Here is a 20,926-nt window from a genome sequence, read left to right as displayed (position 1 = left end):
GCCCGCAGAGCCTCCGGCCGCCTTCTCCCGGGTGTCCTCGGCCCACGACGCGGCGGCCGCCCGCGGACAGAGGAAACCTCGCAAAAGCCCTCCCGGGGCTGGAAAGGACGGGAAATTTCGTGCGAGGCGCGACGCCGCCTTCGGTCCGGGCAGGCCCCGCGGCCGAGGCCGGCCGCCGGCACACTTCTGAGGAAGATTCCGTGTTAGGGTCCCTGGGGCTCGGCAGACGCCGCTCTGCTCCGGCAGAAGAGGGGCGCGGAGGCCGCGGCGACCCAGAAACACCCCCCTCGGGAGACAAAGGCGACTTCCCCGCCGAGCCGCGCGACGCCGGTGGACCCCACGCGAACGCCTCGGCCGCGGCATCGCCCCTTTAAGCGGCTCGCGGCCGGGATTGGTTGCGCGGGGGAGGTGGGGCGGCGAGCGGTGACGTCACGGCTCCGCCCGCCCGCTATATAGCGAGGCGGCGGCGGCGGCGGCGACGGCGGCCGAGTGCGAACGGGGAGCGCGAGCGGGAGCCGGCGGCGAGCGAGCGGCGAGGCGCCTGCGCGGTGTGCGGGCCCCCAGCCCGGGGCGCTGAGCCAGCCGGGACGGACATGCGCGGGACGGCGCCGTGGGGCAGCCGCGGCTCCGCGGGGGTAAGGGGCCTGCGTGCCGGGGGCGGGGAGGGGGGCTGCCCTGGACGCGGGAGAGGGTCGCCGCGACGCCGAGTCTCCCCGGGACGGGCAGAGGGAGGGGCCGGCGGGCGGCGCGGACGGGCCTGGGGGCGCCCCCCGCCTCGCCGGCCTCGCGCCGGGCGGCCGGACACGTCTCGGCCCCGAGGCCGCTGCGGAGGGGTCGGGGCTGCGGGCGCGGCGGGTCGGGGGCGGCCTCGGGCTTTTCCCTTTCTCGCAGTGGGGCTGCGTTACCCGGGGACACACCGTGTGCCCGCGATCCTGCCCTGAAAGCTGTGGGGAGCACTTGCTGCCCGGTGTCCGCACCAGCCCTGACCCGCAGCCTCTGCCTGGTCCCCAGTCGGGGTCCTGTAATTCATCCGAGCGGGGCCGTGCCCTCCTCCTCCTCGCTTAGAAACGTGGCCCTTTGCTCTGACCGCCCTAAACCCTGCTTCCCAGAGAATGGAACTGCAGCCTCTTGTGTTCAGAACGTGAAGGGTGCTGGGGTATTTCTCGTGTGTACGTGTGTGTTTATGTGCGTATCATAGTCTTGTACAAATTAGATGACTCCCTCAGCATGATTGGTGCCGTATTGGTGCCTGCTAAGTCTTTATTAGGATTTCGTCACTGCTTCAAAGACACCAGTTTCTTACCTGATAAAGAATATGAATAGATTGTTAGTCATACACTTAAGTGCAGTCAGAATAGAGACTGTAGCTTTAAAAGAGATGTGTTGGTGACTTCAGGTACACCTGCAGCACAGGTAGGGCAGGACCGGTTTCTAGGCAACTGTCCGGGGTGAAGAAAGGTGAGGTTAAAATGCCCTCTTTTTTTTCCTTCTGGAGAACAAGTGTTCTGCAAAGTTGTAAGCTTTTATCAATCTGTAAGAATGCGACGGGTATGTGTTTTTCGAGGAGACTGAAGCACTGAAGTTCATCATACCTAGTCTTGCACTTTTTTCTTTTAAACTGCTTCATTTTTTTGCATTTCTGTGATTTTACAGTTTTAAGTGAAGCTTTACTTAGACCAAAGACAGGCTAGGTACCCATTTCAGGAAATGATCAAATTTTGCTGAGGCCAAAATAAAAGAAGTTGGTTTCTTGTTAACATGCTTACTGTGATTGGTTACCAGTATGTTATCCACCAGGCTCCTTTCCAGATATTATCACATTTGAAGAGAACTACATACAGGTTTTGGCACGGACTTCAGACACTCTCTGTCTTTTCCCTCCCTTCACACAGAGGTTTATTTCCCCCTGTGTGTTCCAGTGGGTACTCACTAATAATAGGTGATAGGGGTCTGGGACTGACCATTTGTAACCTAACATATATTAGAGTGTAAACTCCTTAAGGGCAGGAACTCTGCCTTGTACAGCTTCTGTCTTATACAGCCTTGCACATAGCTGATGCTTGATAAATAATTGCACGAAAGCAGATTTTACATTTTCAAGCTCAGCAGGATTGGATCAGTCACTGATAAGGGTCAGAAAGCAAAACTGTTTTTATGTTATGCGATGTCTGAATTATTCATGTTTTTGCAAGGTAAAATTACTGTTTCAGTGAATTGTTTTTTTCCTACTTTTAGTTCACATTGGATACTGGTTACTCTTTCTGTGAGATTTAATTATACTTTAGAGTTGAGATTTTGTGCAAAAATAACTCGACTGCTGCTTCTCAGAAATTGCACCAGATGATGCTTCTTTTCTGCTAATACTAATGGTGGCTTTTAAAAGCAAGTTGCCTAAATTACAGGTGCAGTCTAACATGCTTGAAACTGACCTGAATGTCTGCACACCATCAGGTTGCTTGAGAAGGTGAGCGGAGGAGGGAAAAGGTGGTGCCAAGGGTAATTCCAGGAATTTGAATGTCATAGGCTCTTTCTACCAGACAAACCGACTCTGCTTCTTCAGCTAAATAAATTTGAGTTGGTGCTTCATCCTTGGGATTCCTTAGCATCCTTTGGTGCTGGTGTTGGGCCATGCTTTATAAAAGCTAATGAGTAGCTAGCTCACTAGATAAACAAAATCCGGTTGTGGCATCCTTGCATTATTCGCACAGTATAAACCTATGCTTCATAAAGGTAGATAAAACTGGTGAGTTTCAGGGTTCCGAATGTATGTTACCAGCTTAATAGAGAAATTAATTTTAAGGTAGGGAACAGTTAGTCTGGGACTCAATTTCAGAAGGGAAAAAAAAAAGATTCTGCGATTTGGAGTCATTATTGATACTTTAATCCAATTCCTTATATCATAAAATTGGGCAGTATTACTAAAAGGCCAGTCTTCCAGGCCTCAATGAATGTATCTTTAAAATATGAGGCTCTGGCTACATGAATTAGTCCTTTTGAACTCCAAAGTGCCGTGATCCAACAAAACATTACAGTTGAACAGAGGAAACAGAAGGTAAGGATTAGAAGACATCGTCCAAAAGCTCTTATTAAAGACCCACAGAATATGAAACTTGACTAGTTACAGATTGTCCTAAAAAAGTACTATTCCTTTTCTGTGGAATAGTACTAACCCTTCTCGTGGCTTCCTCTTTTTCATCCTTTACGTTTTAATTTAAAAAGGCACCTTGGAGAGGCCTTTCCTAATCACCTGTGTAAATACGTTCTCCTGCCTCCTTATCCTCTTACTGTTCCGTGCTTGTCTCCTTGCAAGTTTCCCCAGTCTGAAATTGCTTGCTTGCTTATTTTCTCTCTCCCCACAAGACTGAGGCTTCATCAGGCAGCAGCCATGTCTCTTTTGCACCTCGTTTAGTGTCTAGTCCAGAATAAGCATTTGATATTTGTGAAAATCATTAATCCTTGCCCTCCAAGAATTTGTGAGCTCTACACTATGAGTTGAGTTCCAGTTTTCATCTCTGCAGTTGGCTGGCCCTAGGTCTTGAGCATTTCGCTTGGCCATCCTTTGCATTGTTTCCACATTTATAAACAAGAATGGTAAGAGGAGAAATGAAGTCGTTGCCTAAAATGAAGATACTGAAGAAAGGAGAGGCAGTGAAAGTGTAGTGGGGACAATGTTGGATGGTAGGACAGAAGAGCTGTGACGGCCCTTTTGCTAACAGGAAGATGTTGAACCTGACTTCATTTCCTCATCTGCAGGATGGAGATGATAAGCCCTACCTCCTCTTACAGGGATGTCGTGGGGATCAAGTGAGATAATGTGTTAGCAAGTGCTTTGTAATTTATAGAGTGCTTTACAAATACCAGATATTCCATTATTAAATTCCAGAGTTTACCATAAAGCCTGATTATAATGCCATCATTGGGATCCATGCCTCAACAGTTAAAGGAGGCCCATTAGATATATGTAGTAACCCTTTTTTTGGGTAAAGACAGGCCTGTGTTATACCAAATACCATGTTGTAACGGGTTATATGATGGCGGGACATTGATGTATTATTATTATTATTATTATTATTTTTTTTTTTTGTGAGGAATATCAGCCCTGAGCTAACATCCATGCAGATCCTCCTCTTTTTGCTGAGGAAGACCAGCCCTGAGCTAACATCTATTGCCAATCCTCCTCCTTTTTTTCCCTTTTTCTCCCTAAAGCCCCAGTAGATAGTTGTATGTCATAGCTGCACATCCTTCTAGTTGCTGTATGTGGGACGCGGCCTCAGCATGGCCGGAGAAGCGGTGCGTCGGTGCGCGCCCAGGATCTGAACCCGGGCCGCCAGTGGCGGAGCACACGCACTCAACCGCTAAGCCATGGGGCCGGCCCCCTCGATGTATTATTAAAGATTGAGAGCTTCAGGGGCCTGTCCGGTGGCGTAGTGGTTAAGTTCGTACACTCCACTTTGGCGGCCTAGGCTTTGCAGGTTTGGATTCCAGGTGCAGACCTACGCACCACTTATCAAGCCATGCTGTGGCAGGCGTCCCACATTTAAAGTAGAGGAAGATGGGCACGGATGTTAGCTCAGGGCCAATCTTCCTCAGCAAAAAGAGGAGGATTGGCAACAGATGTTAGCTCAGGGCTAATCTTCCTCACAAAAAAAAAAAAAAAAGATTGAGAGCTTCAAAAGAATTGTTTGAAGTGGTCATAGAATATAAAATTTGATACCCTAACCCACCTTTTTTAGAGGATACATAGGCCAGATCTGCCATTAATAACTCTTTCAGGAGAATTTGAGGGAGTTAAAGTAAAACAGGAACTTTCATGGCCAAGGGTTACCCAAGAAAAACTGTTACCAAGCAGCAAATCCCCAGAAAAGTCTGTCTGAGCCATCTTTAAAACTTGAGCATTGTGGTGGGTTTATTCTGATTTAGGAGCCTGAGGGGCTTGGAGAGGCAGTGTGGTGTGGTGGTGAGAGCCTGGCGTAAGGCTTAGCCCCAATACTTACCAGGTGTGACCTCGGGCAAGTTCCTTAACCCTGTGCCTCCAGTTCCTCATCTGTAAATGAGAGTGATAATAGTACCCCACCTCACAGAGTTGTTGAGAGGATTAAATAAATTAATACATATAAAACATTTAGAACAAACCCTGTCAGTTAGGAGTCCAAGGAATTAGTTAGTATTCTTACTGGTTTTATGTTCCTTGTAACAATCTAGAGTTACCCACTTGGTGACTTAAACGCTTCTTAAATAAATTTGAAGTTTTAAAGATTCACTTCCCATCATTAGACTGCGGTGCTCGTTGTCATTAAGATCAGCATAGAATTCACATATCTTTTACAATTAGAAACTAATATGTGTATGTCTAAGAGGAATAATATTTTTCCATCCTGTGTGTGTATCGCTGACTGTAGTACTCTGTAGGAAGAGTACAAAGGACAACAGACTGTGTTCCTGCTGTGTCATGTGTCTGCTGTCACACGAAAATTGTGTGGGACACTACGTGAATCAAAAGGCCATTGATGACTGTGATGGTTGAACGAATAGGTGGTTTGTTAGCTTGCCATTTCTCAAAATACTTAGCTAGAAAATATGCTGAATTATTCAAGAAGTTATGTCACTTAGCTTTGATTTTTGACAGTGAAGATAAATTATTTTCCTTATTGCCTCAGTGTTTACCACCTACACATGGGCCATTGTGTCCTCGGCGTGTTGAAGAGGGATGGGGTGTGGAGCCACAGACCCGGCAAAGCTGTCCTTCCCCACCACCGTGAGCTGCATTTCCATCGTTGCTGAAACGTCAAGTTTAGCTTGTGTACATGCGGGAGTATTTTAGTTACATTTTATTAACTTAATATAAAAATTTTTTAAGTCATCTCTGCTGCTGACGTATGCCTTCCACAGTAGCAGGACCACTGAAGGAAATTTTCCTAACTTGCCTCCCCATTCTTTCTCTTCTCCCAAATCACAACCTGTTAAAAAACCCTGAAGTAGGGCTTTTGATTTTGAAGAATCTTTTGCTTTCAATAAATAAACTCAGGTCATACCACACTATATCTATCATAAACACTGACTGTGTTAGGTGAATATCAATTCAGTAAGTTTTCTCATCATTAATAAAAATTAAAATTGTGTGAAACAGCTAAACTGAATGTTAGTGTGTCAGCTTGGCTGCTAGTGCTTTAGACTCTAATCACAATAAAAATGGTGGGGTTTGGTCTTGTTTTTCATTTTCTCAAGGCTGATTATTTTAGACATTTTCAAAATGAAGATAAACATGCAGATGTTGGTTTATTTGGGGAGGATCTAAAATCATGGAATTTGTCATGTTCCTAAATCAGTTTGTTTTTACAAATTTTGGCTCTAAATATAGTTACCTTATATCTCCCTGGGTATGGAAATAGTTATGTAGGTAATTATTAAATGCAGCTGAAAAGACCATTTATCACTCTGAATAAACAGAAATCAGGTTCTAAAACCAGATTGAAAGAAGGAAATTACATCACACTTTTAAATAAGGAAGCGCTGGGCAGAGCTGGATGAGTTGTATGACAAAAATGCGCCCCTCCTCCTCCTGTGGATTGCTGCTGAGATTGATTAATGAGATCTGGTGGCAAGGTAAGCATATCTAGGTTACTGTCTTAAGGCAGCCTGGTTTTTTTAAAAAAACGTTTCAAAGAGACTATCCTCAAGGTAAAGGTGTGCGATTTTACCTTCTTAAAGAATGTGCAGTGTGCTTTTTGGTGTAGCTTGCTTTTTTTCTTTTTTTAAGGAAAGTGACCTTAAATATAGCAGCAAAAACATAGTAGATGCGTTATCGTCCAGCAGGAATAGTGTGTAAGAGAAGATGAAATTCATTGTTTTCAGAAAGCACTTTCCTGGTTGCTTTAAGTAAACATAGAGTAATAGGAACCAATTGAGAAAGTCACATTGCTAACCATTTAAGTTTATAGTTTTTACCCAGTCTGCAAACTGTCCACTTTGGATTTTGGAAATGAATTTAATGAAAATTCCTTGCCTGCTACATATCCTAAACTCGTTAGATTATTATTCGGCAATCTCAGCACACGTTGTGTGTCCCTTACAAAACCTTTGCTTTGTCCTGAATTCTTCACTGATTTACAGTATATATGAATCTTTCAAGTAATTACTTTTTAGAAAATGAGATGATTATTTTCTCAATATCCATTTAGTAAATATTTATTAGAAATGAATGATACCAGGATCTACCCAGGGAAAAAACAAGTCCTGTCCTAGAAGATTTGGAGGATGGGGGAGGAAGCCGGTATAGCACAGAATAACCCAAGAACATAGAGACGCCGCTCTGGCTTTCCAGAAGGGAGTGGGTTTGTGGAGAAAAGGGGTAAGAGATGGCCCTAAAGGATGAGTTGAATTCTAACAGGTTTTGAGAAAAGAGAAGCAAGAGCTTAAAAAAGGTAGATTGGGACTTTGTTGTGGAGGCCGTCAAAGCCAGACAGAGGAGCTTTTAGTTAGAAGCCTGTAAAGATCTTTGAGCAGTGGAAGGTCTGAATTTGAGCCGTAGTCCAGGAATCTCGATCTGGTGCTGGTGTGTGGGATGGAGTGGGTATTTTCAGACTCAAGGCAGAAAGAAGGGTGCCAGTGCACAGAAGGAGGAGAGATTTGAGAAACAATGTACAGACAGGCCATGGAACTTGGTAATTGACTGTATATGGGCTTAACTCAGGTTAAAATGGTGCCTTTAGGAGAAGTATGCTCCTCTTAGACCGTGAACCAGCTTGGGAAGGGGGATGGCATGTGAAGTAAGTGACAGGAGCAGTTTGGTTTGTAGAGTTCCAGATGCCGGAGGACCATCCAAGTGGAAAGATAGTCATCAGACAATGGGAAGTGCACAGAGGAAGCTTGAGCCAGGGCTGCAGTCAGGATTCCAGAGCCGTCTGTGTTGAGGTGAAGCTATGGAAGTGGATCAGAACTCGGGGAGGAGGTGTGGGGTAGGGGCAGAGTTTGTAAGGAGAGAAAATAAAAGGACAGCTTCAAGAAACAAAAGGTTTTAGGGGTTAATTTTTTTTCTTGAATTAAAAAAAAATCAAGCGATGTTAACAGGAAAAAGTAGTTCATATCTGGGTTTGGTGTTTAAGTGCATTTTTGACAAAAGGCTAAAGATGAGTTCATGAGTTTTCCAAAAGTTACTATGCCCAAGGTTATTTAGATCCTGGTCTATACCGTGCTGCCTGGATTAACACTGGCTTTCATATTTTTGCGTTGCATAACAGAAGGCTGTCTGGGACTTACAGGTACTGATTTTCCCACATAGGTGTACTTTTGCCATGGTTTTCTTAGTGAATTGTAAGGCAGAGCTAGTTTTACAATCATAAGGAAACAAAATGTGAAACACCGCAGGGTTAGTTACATTTCACTTGAGCCATGTATTTCTTTTGGCTTGAGGTTGACCAAATTGATTTATTTTTTCCCCCCCAAGGGGTATATCTGTTGGATACTTAGAGTTTTGAGAGAGGTGTAAAAGAATTTAAGGTGGTTTCATACCCTCAGTTTACAATCTGAGGAACAGGTTTAAACAGTGTGCTACCAAACCTATGGCAGGTGGCCCTTTTTGAGTCCACAGTTTGAAGTTATTTTCCAAAAGAAGAGAACATGCAATTATATTGCTCTCCTCGCTTCTCCCATGCAAGCAAGTAGGAAGTTGGGACAGTTTCATAACATGGCCCATTCACAATTCCCCATTGAAATTTAGAGGCAGGTCACCTTCTATGAATACACAAAGACACTATTGTGGTCAGAAGTGAGCTGGCTTAGTGAACACAATTCTTTTTATACTAAAAAAATTTTTTTCTTAAGAAAGCTAACAAGTAGGTGATGGAAACAATGAATAAAAAATAACTTTTTCTAGAACATAAAAATAATTTTAAGGGACCATTGAAATGTAAGTTTAGAATTCCAAGACAATTTCGGCAGAGGCGATAGTTACACAATCCTTCTGTTGAAAGCTAAGGTTTAGATGGCGTTAGGAGGCTGACACACAGTAATTACTAGTAGGACTTGTTGGCCTGCAGACAGGTGGGGGTTGGGCCTCCAGAATCCCCCGCAGCGTTTTCCTGTAATCTGGATGAGCGATCTTCAAACGTGTGCTTTCAAACTGCTTAAATACCATATTCTTCTTCCTATCTGGCCTTTCATTTTTGCGTTACCAGAGCTGCTTTCCCTATGGTCTTGCCACTGCCTGCGCTGCGCTCAGAAAAGGCGCCATGAGCCACCGGGCTGGGGACAGAGAGGGGCTGCCCAGCAAGTTCTTCTAAAAATTGGTTTTTAAATTTTTTTATAGCTTCACTTGATTCAGGTAAAGTAAAAACACATCTGCCTCATTTCAGTAATCTAAAAATCAACCCTCAAAAAAAAAAAGATCTTCCAATAACTTAGATTTCTTAAATGATGTTTTTTTCCCAAAAACTCTTCTTAATCACATATCTTTGAGAGACTATTAAAGAAAACTAAGGCTTGACTATTTGAAATGATATTTTAAACCTGTTTAAATCTCTGCCTAGTGTATGGAAACAGCCAACTTCCAGAGGGAGTCAGCCATGGGGACCCAGCCTCCTTACTTTGTCACTGAAACATTACTCTCTCTCCATTCCTTCTTAGGTAAAAAAAAAAATGAATAATAAACACTTACAGAATATTTTTTTCAGATATTTAGCTAAAAAACCCCTATGCCTTGCACATTGTATGCATTCAGTTGATACTGATGATAATTTTACCATATATAATATATATTATAATATATACACATATAATAATAATGTGGTATTGTACAAACATCCACTTATTGAGCAGCTGCTAATCTTCCAGGGAGTGATGATTAATGATTGGAACACAGCCTCTTTCCTGAGCTCACAGTCTAGTAGGAAGTGACAGATTTGTCCATAAAACGAAAACTAACCTGTGTGCCCCCGCCCCAGCGCGCACGTCTTAGTCACCTTGGTGTCATCCTCAGTCCTCGGCACAGGACTCAGCTCCCGGTAGGTGTGCAAATATTTGGTGAGAGAGTGAGAAAGTGTAAATGTACACGTCGCGAGGGGGTCAGCGTTACACGGGTAGTTGATAAATTATGTCCTAAACTTACTCTAAGCAAATGTGAGTGTCTGAAGACAGAGCAGAGGTTGGCATTAAGTAACACAGTAACGTGAACATTGATGCTATAATGAGTAATAAAAAGAGGCTTTGGGGACTGGAGACTGCAGACATGTAACATCTGAGGGGTGGAGGGTCCCTAAAGTTGAGGAACTACTAGATTAAGAAAAATTGTACTTAGCCTTTGTAATCCTCGCCTTGCAGCTAGGCAAGACGCTAGTTACTAGGCCCTTTGGAAAGGAGAATGTGAAGAATGTACCTTTAAGTTTGTCTTTAAAAGGGAGGAGGAAGCTTTCCCGGCCTCCGCTGAAGCTAGTAATCTTGCAGAACTTGATTTTTACAAGATAATGGAAATTAGTATCTTCATATGTAACTATTTCTTTATTTTTGAACAAGTAATAACTGGAGAATTTGCCTTCCCTTGGCCAACCCTGAAATACAGAATCCAAATAGATGCTAGGCTGTGGGGTAATCAGGTGCCAACTTGAGAATCTCTGGTTTAATCGAAGTTTGAGGTTTTAGTGAAGACTAGTTTTGTAGTATCAAATACCGTAATTTCTCAAATTGCTTTTTTTTTGCTTGGGGAAAGGTGAGCTCCATGCCCAGTGCAACCACCACTGGACGGTTATGTAGCAGGAGGCTAGAGAAGTGTGTGTGCTCTGGCAGGGGAGCAGGGCTGGTTGTGCAGCTGTCAGGCTCTGCAGCAGGAGGTCTGCTTTCGCTGGCGATAGATTACTTCTCACTTTGCTGAAAACATTTCAAATCTTGGATTAGTATTTACTAAAAAATTATGTTTAATGTCTACATTTAAGTACCCTCATGAGAAGTAAGAATTAGTTAATGTGAAAATGTCACAATTAAGTGATAGTCTATAACTAAAGTTTTCTATTCAGCATCCCCCAAAATTCTCTAATATTCGCTATTTGTGGGTGTTTCTGAATTTATTCCCCTGTCTCTTCTTTATCCCCTCTAGGGAATGAAAGCTACTGGTTGATTACAAATCCCTCAGCTTCACAAGTTTGGAAACATCCCAGAATCAGGCACAATGTCAACAGCAGGGGTTGCTGCTCAGGAGATTCGAGTCCCATTAAAACCTGGGTTTCTGCATGATGGCCAAGCCATGGGGAAAATGAAGACCTGCTGGGGCAGCCGCAGCGAGTTTGAAAGGTAAGTCAGGAGACAGCACTGCTGCGGTCTGTCGGTGTGTGGTATGAAAATGAGATAGAGAGTGTGGGTGATACTTGTTTATGACCAAGATATTTGTCCTTTCCTTTCAGTAACTTTTTAAATATTGACCCAATAACCATGGCCTACAGTCTGAACTCCACTGCTCAGGAGCACCTGACATCTCTCGGTATGTGTGCTGAAAACCCCGGTGAGGTTAGCACCTGGACAGGAAGTTGGCAGTCTGGATTGTGTTAGCTTGTCCTCCAGCATTATTTTTTAAATGAGGAAACGACCTGAACTATTTCCAACAATAGTCTGACCCCTAGTGGCAGCAGATTCTGAAGATGACCGTGTTCTCCAACTCTCGCACGGTACTGCCTTTATCCTGAGTCACTCACTGACTCCAAATGAAATCTATTTGTGGATCTTTTAAAGTCAAGAATTAAGTTCTAATCCCAGTTATGGTACATACTTAACTTCCAGAAAACTGGGACAAGATCTCTCATCTTTTTCACTAGTATTGAATGCATGTTTGAAAGCGATAAAGTAGTATAGATGTCGTTAAAAACTTAGAAGGGCCAGCCCAGTGGCGTAGTGGTTGGGTTTGCACACTCTGCTTCAGTGCCCCTGGGTTCACAGGTTTGGATCCCGGGCACAGACCTGCGCACTACTCATCAAGCCATGCTGTGGAGGCATCCCATATATAAAATAGAGGAAGATGGGCACAGATGTTAGCTCAGGGCCAATCTTCCTCAGTAAAAAGAGGAAGATTGGCAATGGGTGTTAGCTCATGGCCAAGCTTCCTCACAAAAAAAAAAGGAAAAGTGTGTGATATACTACATAGTACCTTTAATGTGAACATTGTGTTCCTTAGATTTTTGTCAAGAGCTACTTATCACATTGTCAGCAAGTCCATTCACTCACAGTAAAATCATAGCTCTAACAGTGAGGAGTTGGTCTTATCCATGCCATCCAAGCCTTGTATTGTCACATCTCTTAAATGGCTAGGCTGGTGTAGAATGGTATTCATGTAAATTATATGCTGTTCTTTTTTTGCAAATTTTGCACACCTCACAAAACCAGCCTGAGATGTGTGGGTGTGCGCCATGCACATGTCCAAGGGAGATAGAAGAGATAATTTGTTCTTTGAACCAGATCATGTGCGTTAACAATCTCCTGGTCCCTAATTAGACCTGTGGTGTTGCGTGGCTGTTCTCAGGGTTATAGCTGTCGAGTACTTCCCTAACAGTTGAGGTAGAAAGCTGTGGGAGCCCAGTGGCTGGGGCTCTGCCTCACATGGGTGGAGAGAGCATTGTTGATCTTTTATTAACCTTTCTTGTTCATTCCAGGACATACTTCAAAATCTGCTCCGATGAATGGCAACCACTTTGCAAAAAATTGTCCCTCTCAGAAGTCCAGCTTGCCCCCTCTTATTATTCCCCCAAGTGAAAACTTGGGACAACACGAAGAGGATCAAGTTGTATGTGGTTTTAAGAAACTCTCAGTGAATGGGGTTTGTGCTTCTACTCCTCCACTCACACCCATAAAAAACTCACCTGCCCTTTTCCCCTGTGCGGCTCTCTGTGAACGGGGCTCTAGGCCCCTTCCACCACTGCCGATCTCTGAAGACCTCTCTCTGGATGAGACAGACTGTGAGGTCGAATTCCTGACTAGCTCAGATACAGACTTCCTTTTAGAAGACTGTACACTTTCTGACTTCAAATACGACCTTCCTGGCCGGCGAAGCTTCCGTGGGTGTGGACAGATCAACTATGCATATTTTGATACCCCAGCTGTTTCTGCAGCAGATCTCAACCAGGCACCTGACCAGAATGGAGATGTGCAAACTTCAGATCCTCCTCCTCCTCAGACCCACCGAAGGTTAAGGAGGTCGCATTCAGGACCAGCTGGATCCTTTAACAAGCCAGCCATAAGGATATCCAGCTACACACAGAGAGCTTCTCCGAACTCCGATGAAGACAAACCTGAGGTCCCCCCCAGGGTCCCCATACCTCCTAGGCCAGTGAAGCCAGATTATAGAAGATGGTCAGCAGAGGTTACTTCTAGCACCTACAGTGATGAAGACAGGCCTCCCAAAGTACCACCAAGAGAACCTTTATCACGGAGTAACTCCCGCACACCAAGTCCTAAAAGCCTTCCGTCTTACCTCAATGGGGTCATGCCCCCTACCCAGAGCTTTGCCCCTGATCCTAAGTATGTCAGCAGCAAAGCTCTGCAAAGACAGCACAGTGAAGGGTCTGCCAATAAAATTCCTTGCATTCTGCCCATTATTGAAAATGGGAAGAAGGTTAGTTCAACACATTATTACCTACTGCCTGAGAGGCCACCGTACCTGGACAAATATGAAAAATTTTTTAGGGAAGCAGAAGAAACACATGCAAGCACCCAAATCCAGCCATTGTCTGCTGACTGCAGTGTAGTGTCAGCCACGGAAAAGCTGGACTCACAAACAAAAATGGATCTAGGTGGGCATGTGAAGCGTACACATTTATCCTACGTGGTTTCTCCTTAGACTCTGGGATCATGGTTCAGCAGAGGTTCCATAAGAGCAGTTGGTTCTCAAGCAGTTTTCCAGCTGGATGGAGGTTCACAGGAGAATGCTTCAGGTTGCAGAATGAAGTAGTTGAACTCTGTCTTAAAGAGAAAGGTTTAGAGCAGTTGTGAGGTGCTGCTGTGCTGAGAATCCCTGATTTCGTTAGCGTTGGAGAAAAGTCTTTCCAAGTCTATAATTTAAAGATGTGATGGTGGGGAGGGAAGGAGGGGAAACTTTTATATATGCAGACATTATATACCTATATATAAACTTGTGGTATAACCATAGACCATAGTTGCAGGTTAACCAATTAGTTACTATCTTAGAGTAATATATATTCAACTTAATATCCAACTCAAGTTGGAGAATGACTCCTGATAGACTGAAAATTGAACAAATGGAAGAAAAACACAGTATTGTTTGGATCAGAATCATAAAAACAAAATATTTTTGCTTAGTAAGGTTGAAGATTTCTGGCTCTTAGGCCTGTTATATTTTATTCCATTTATTTTTGCAATCAGTCTTTTCCAGTGAGGGCAGGCTGTACATCCTCACCATGACTCTACCTACCTAGTGTAAAACTCATCCCAAGACCTAAATACTTCCAGGTTTTGCTTTCTGTGTTGTCGAGGGGAGGGATAGCAATTTATTTGGCAACCATATTTTCACCTGTACATGTCTCCCATCTCGAAAAAGGAGAAGATAGTAGAATTAGTAAGCAATTTTTCCTTACAATCCTTGCTTTGTTCCACCCACTAAAATGGCCCATTGTAGTATGGGCCTTACAGAAACAGTGGGACACATTAGAATCACATGGAAAAGCAGACTATTTGGCAGTGTTGAGGATGTCAGTTTTAAGCAATAATGAAACAATTAGCTATGTGATTGAGAGTTACTGTGTGGGGATGTGTGTTGTGGTTTTTGTTTTTGTTTTTTTTAGACTGTATTAATAAACAAATACAACACAAGCTGGCCTTGTGTTGCTGGTTCCTATTCAGTATTTCCTGGGGGTTGTTTGCTTTTTAAGTAAAACACTTCTGACCAATAGCACAGTATGTCTTAATACTAGAGGTCACGTCGGCATCTTTCTGCTTTTACAACTCTCACAGCTGGCTGCTTCCCCTAGCTTCCATGAGACACACAGCTCGTGTTCATAGTTTCACATGCTTCGATGTATTTATCTTGTAGAGAGAAGCACAGAAGAGAAGGTGCTCACTAACAGAGGTACATTTCTACAATGTTCTCTTAATTAAACAAGCTGTTTACAGTTTAAACTGCTGAATGATATTATTTGAGCTATTTAAAGCTTATATTTTAGTATGAACTAAATGAAGGTTAAAACATGCTTTAGAAAAATGCACTGATTTCTGCATTATGTGTACAGTATTGGACAAAGGATTCTATTCGTTTTGTTGCGTTATTTTGAATATTGTCTTTTCATTTTAATAAAGTTATAATACTTATTTATGACACCGTTAATAATGTTTCTTGCCTAAACTTCTAAAATTTTATGTCTCAAGTAATTTGACAACATTACCGTCTTTAAGCACAAGGGAAGATTTTTGCAGTTTAATATGCACTTGAAATTTACTGTCGTTCCCTAAAATGAGAACTAATTTGAGCAATTTATAGTTAAATATTATACAAATGCACAGTGAAAATGAGCTGTTTGTATTTCCCTTTAACAATGAAGAAAGTGAACTTGAATTGACGTTGGTATGTTACTGTCCGAGCGGTTATCATCTGGGGGTGTACCTCCATCCAGGGACATAGCAGAAGAAACCAGCTCTGGTCTGGACACGATGCGACTCGTTTTGAGTTTTAGGACTAGGTTGGGATTACTCTGGGCCCTTCGCAAGGCTCTGCTGCTTGCTTGGTGGGAGGCCACCAGGGGATCCCCGGCCTGCGCTGGCCCTTCTCGGAAGTGGCGAGCACGCAGCAGACAGACGTGCTTCTCGCAGCCTTGGGACACAGGAGGAAGCTGGAATGTGTGTGTGAGGGTGCTTGTCCAGTGTCGCGTGGCCCTGTAGCTAAAATGGAGCTGCCCTCCCCCTCTCTCAACCTCCCCAGGCGCTTGGGTGATGGTACAGCTCTTGGGACCTTAACTGAGCACTGCCTGTGCGTGGCGCCCTCCAGAGTCAGGAGTGAGGGCCCAGAAATCCTCATCCACCCCTTTGTCTAATCATGTGGTGGGCATATTCTTGAAAACCTCTGTGCCTCAGTTTTCTCATTGGTAAAATGGGGGGGGGCATATCTAAGATAGGGAATCGTCTGTGACAGCTGCATAGCAACCACAGCGACTGGTATGTGCTGAGGGCCTGGTATGGGAATTGTTCTCGTGATCTTGTTACTCCTGATCACCCTGAAAGTTGGGTCTTATTTCTGGCATTTTACAGATAAAGAAGTGGGCTTGGGAGTTCATTCAGCAGACATTTGTTGAATGCCAACCACATGCTAGATCCTGAGAAAATAGACACATCCCTGTCCTTATGGAATTTAAAGCTGTCCATAATTAGCATTGATGATAAATGCTAAAAGGGAATGAGCAGTGGTGGTGACAATGACAGGGGGCTCCCGCCTCTCTGAGGTGATAATTTCTGAAGGGTTGGAGTCTAAGCTGAAGGAGGTGGAGTGAAGAAGGAGGAAACTATGTGTGAGACCCTGAGGCGGGAAGGAAAAAGCTGGGCATCTTCCAGAAGCCGGAAGTTGTTATGGCAGTAGGATGGACAAGGGGAAAGGGTGGTGGATGCCACTCAAAGATCTAAGCAGGGGAGTGACGGGGTCTGATTGGTTTTAAAAAGACAGTGGCTGTCGTGTGGAGGACAGATTGAAGAGAAGCTAAAGCAAACAGAGACTTCGGGACAGAGGCTGTCCGAACTGAACTGAGATAAGAGTGTTGGGCGGTGGAGATGGAGGAAAACTGTGAAAGATACTTAGAGAGCCAGCCCTGGTGGTCTGGTGGCTAAGATTCGGCGCTCTCACCACTGCAGCCCAGGTTCGTTTCCCGGGCCACACCACCCGTCTGTCAGTTGTGGTAGCTCACATAAAGAACTCAGCTAAAAACTTGGGTACACAACCGTGCACTGAAGTTTTAAAAAAAGATACTTAGAGGTAGAAACAGCAGGTTGGAGACCTCAGGTGGGATGTAGACCACTGGTGTGTGTGTTGGTGCGTGTGTGGGGGTGGTGTGTGTGTGTTGGTACGTGTGTGGGGGTGGTGTGTGTGGGTGCGTGTGTGGGGGTGGTGCGTGTGTGTGTGCGTGTGGGGGGTGGTGTGTGTGTGTTGGTGTGTGTGTGGGGGTGGTGCGTGTGTGTGTGCGTGTGGGGGGTGGTGTGTGTGTGTTGGTGCGTGTGTGGGGGTGGTGCGTGTGTGTGTGCGTGTGGGGGGTGGTGTGTGTGTGTTGGTGCGTGTGTGGGGGTGGTGCGTGTGTGTGTGCGTGTGCGGGGGTGGTGTGTGTGTGTTGGTACGTGTGTGGGTGGTGCGTGTGTTGGTGGTGCGTGTGGGTGGTGCATGTGTGTTGGTGGCGCGTGCTCCAGCCTCTGAGAGGACGAGCTCCAGCAGCGCAGGGCCCCAGGCCCGTGGAATGTCTGAAGCGTGAGCTTCCACGACTCTTGATCTGCATCTCCTGTTTTTTGCCTCTGTCCTCTCCACTGCCTTTTCTTTGTGTTGTGGTCAAGACTATCTTTAATTCGTTCCGTATTTGCTTCCCTCTTCCCTTCACGTTTTCCTTGACTTTGCAGGAATATAATTTTTTCCTAAGTAACTGTGCTTGCTGCCGTGCTAAGGCCACACAACTAGAACGCTGCCCTTAGCACCGTCTGCCAGCTCAATCCTCAACCAGCACACAGAGCAAACTGAATTCTAAAGAGTTCTCATGGCTTAAGTCAGCCCTGGTCCTCCACTCTTAGCTGCTGCTAAGACCTGTCCCAGTGGGGAAGCAGCTGTCTGTTAGCTGCCACTTACGCGTTGTTGAGTTCTCTCTCAAAGGCAGGTTACATCGAGTAACAAATTCCCGTCCTAAAGTCAGGAAATCGAGGCCTCAGTCTCAACCTCTCACATCCTATGTGAATGATTCCCTTAGCTTCCCTGGGCCTCACTTTCCCATCACCGTGGGGCCATGCCAGAGCATGGCACAATACCACACAAACTGAAGGGATTTGTTGTTGGGGACTGTTTCCCGGCAGAAAGCAGAAGCTAAGGTCAGGAGGACTCGTCTGTAAGTCAACTCAAAAGTTGGATAATACTAAATTTTAAGTCTTTCTAGGCTGCAATAATCAAGTATGCATTGCTTATCTTATTTTTATTAAATTCCACACACTAATGGAAGTTTCATCTTGTTTATATGTTGATCATTTCTTTCTAGGTCTCAAGGGATGTCTTAATTATGTTATGAAAAGAATTATCTTTAAGAGGATGTTTCTTCACTGCTAGGGGCCCTATTCAAAGAAAGAGGCCCACAGATTCTTCCAGAGCAATTCATAGTTGGATAAAAGAGAACTACATCCGTCTGTCTACTGATTCAAGAATCAAAATATATATTAAGCAATTCTCTATTTTGGTTCTTAATTTCATCACATAATTTATAGTTTTAGGGTATATAGAGCCTTCTTCTTAAAAATAAGCTTCTAGCATGGTTATTTCATACATAGTCTTTTTTTCACTTTTTATTTTGAAATAATTATAGATCACAAGAAGTTGCAAAAATAGTACAGAGAGGTCTCCTGTACCCATTACTCAGGTTCCTCCAATGATAACATCTTATATGATCATAGTCCATTATCAAAGCCAGGAAGTTGACATTGTCACAATACTCATAGATAGTATTTTATTTAGAAATAGTTACTATCAATATGGACTTAGGTCCTACTTTTTAAAATTAATTTAGAAATTAATTTGGCATTCTGTTAGGCATTTTGTCAAAAGCTAATAAAGCTTTAAAAATATGTTGCCACATAAGTATTTATACATTATCGTAATGGTAATTGAGAAGATAAAGCTGATGTGTATTAACTTTGATCTGCCAAGATTTTCTGCAAGATTAACTTGTATTATCTCTAGTAAAGATATGACTTAAAACTTGGAGGATTCATGAATGGTTTTTCCTTTAAAGGCCTTCAAATATACACAGCCATGAGGTTCCACATCTTTGAATCTGAAATGTGTAAACAAACTGGGAGACAAACTGGATTTCTAGACCAGTACTAAAGCTCTGACTGAGGTCTTCTTGTCCTTCAGAAAGTAAGTGTGGTTCAAACTAAAATACACTCAGAGACTTGTTTTCTTGGCAGACTAGTTCATCTGACAAATGTTCTGGTCCTTTACTTCTTCAAATGCAAATCATACGACTTTTAAGAGAAGTTTTTGGGTTTTATTTGGAAAAAGTAGAGAGAGGAAGGCAGAAGAGAATAGGACAGAAGGTTCACATGTGTCCGAACTTGGTTAGCCTCGGCTTTTACTCCTCGCAGCTAAGAGAAATGATGTGATTTAGGCATGTCTAATGCAATTGGAGGGTGCGAATCTTTATGCTTTATTTGCACCTGAATGTACCGTACTTCAAGGTACTTCTGCCTGAGCCGCTGAGAGTCTGTTACTAAAGCGTGTTTAAACAGGCTCACCTCCGCTTTCACGTTATCTGCCCAGAATTCAGTGGCAAACATACTTGGCGTGTATGTTTTTCTGCACCGGAAGAAAGCCTTCACATCACGGCAGCCCTGTATCGACCATTTGTTCCTCGACATCCTCGCCCCTGGCAGCAGTGGGGTGGGGGGAGGAGGGGGCGTTGGGGACGGCCGGCACGGCTGCTCCCAGGCTACTGGGCTGAAGCAACCTCTCCAAAGCCGTCATCCCCCACCCTGTGATTCCAGAAAGCTGCCAGGAGCCCCACGCTGGTCAGCCTGCAGCCACCTCACTAAAACAGCATCCCTGACGGCACACAAGCCTGCTCTTTTCCCACTAAGTAAAAAGGCGAGGGAGAAGTGGCAATTTGTTGTAACCGGAGGGACCAGTCCTTGGGAATGTACATGTGTCGGTCAACTTGACTTTGTGTTCTTACAGAGAAAGGCAGCACCTTCATTTCTTGGAAATAGCTTTGGATCCACGTCAAATAAACACCTTAATCACATGTTTCGAGTGTGTTTCATTTTACAGTCATGAGGGTTGAGCCCAGCGTCTCCTCTGGGACTGCAGGACTTTGTACACTCCCCTCTTGGGTAAGTCGGATGAGTCTGTCTCTCTGGCCGGAGCCCTGAGCGGCCTCGGGCGCAGCACACAGGGAGCTGTATTTCCTATGTGCCAAATCCCCGGCTGTCCTGGTGTTCTTGCATGAACGAGTGTCCTTGTGCACAGTTTTCTATTTAGTAATCCATCAAAGGTCTTGGCTGAGCAGCTGCCTCGGACAGTTCCCCCGGTTCAGGTCGCTCCAGGAGCCGGGCTCACCAGCTCCGGGCTGCAGAGGGAACTTGCGCACCCAGAGCAGCCCAGACGCATGATAAGACTTGTCTGCGCATCATCCCGGCCAGGAGCCTCTAATTACATGTCTGGGGCTTGCAGGAGCCCAGATGGCCCAGCTCACATGATCCCAGAACTGTGAAGATAGCACCGGCTGGGTTCTCACTGCCCTCGCAGCCGGGTGGGGGAGGCACTTTAAGGCCCGTGCGTCATTTCAATACAAATTATAATAACCGCGTTCCAAAAACAACAAGAGTCCATTTAACCAGGCAGTTGTTCTTCTCAAAGCATTGCCACAATTTTATCTTCCTATCAACGTTCCAAGCCTGACCTTTTTGGTTTTTACATCTCAACTTTCCCCCTGCCCCCTAATTTAGGACGGCAGAAAACTACTTGGCACTTCAGCAGAGCTGGTGTGCAAAAAAGCACAATATCGGGTCCCCAAGCTGGCGTGTTGTCCCCCACACCGTGTAGCTTTGGCCCGAAAGGTGTCTCGTGTGATGGAACGTTGTCCGATCTCACTTGCTCACAGATGTCTGACAGCAGGAATGGCCACCAGTCATCAGAAACTTGCCATTTGCCAGGTGCCGTCCTGGACAGACTGAAATACTGTGTGTGACATCATCAGAATCAGCCTTAGAACCAAGA

The 20,926-nt window shown here is 44.6% G+C and overlaps 1 protein-coding gene across 1 annotated transcript; it reads left to right on the top strand.

The window, feature by feature from the left end:
* Positions 1-495: 495 nt before the first annotated feature.
* Positions 496-15,301, top strand: ERRFI1 (ERBB receptor feedback inhibitor 1). The gene is made up of 4 exons (XM_058552807.1): positions 496-635; positions 11,084-11,277; positions 11,388-11,464; positions 12,627-15,301. Exons 2-4 carry the CDS (start codon positions 11,156-11,158, stop codon positions 13,808-13,810), a joined length of 1,383 nt encoding a protein of 460 aa, XP_058408790.1. The 5' UTR covers positions 496-635; positions 11,084-11,155; the 3' UTR covers positions 13,811-15,301.
* The last annotated feature ends 5,625 nt before the right edge of the window (positions 15,302-20,926 follow it).

This window comes from Diceros bicornis, chromosome 13 (genome assembly GCF_020826845.1).
Source record: "Diceros bicornis minor isolate mBicDic1 chromosome 13, mDicBic1.mat.cur, whole genome shotgun sequence".
NCBI classification, from domain to species: Eukaryota; Metazoa; Chordata; class Mammalia; order Perissodactyla; family Rhinocerotidae; genus Diceros; species Diceros bicornis.
The sequence above is the reverse complement of the archived record's forward strand: the minus strand, read 5'-3'. Positions and strand labels throughout refer to the sequence as shown.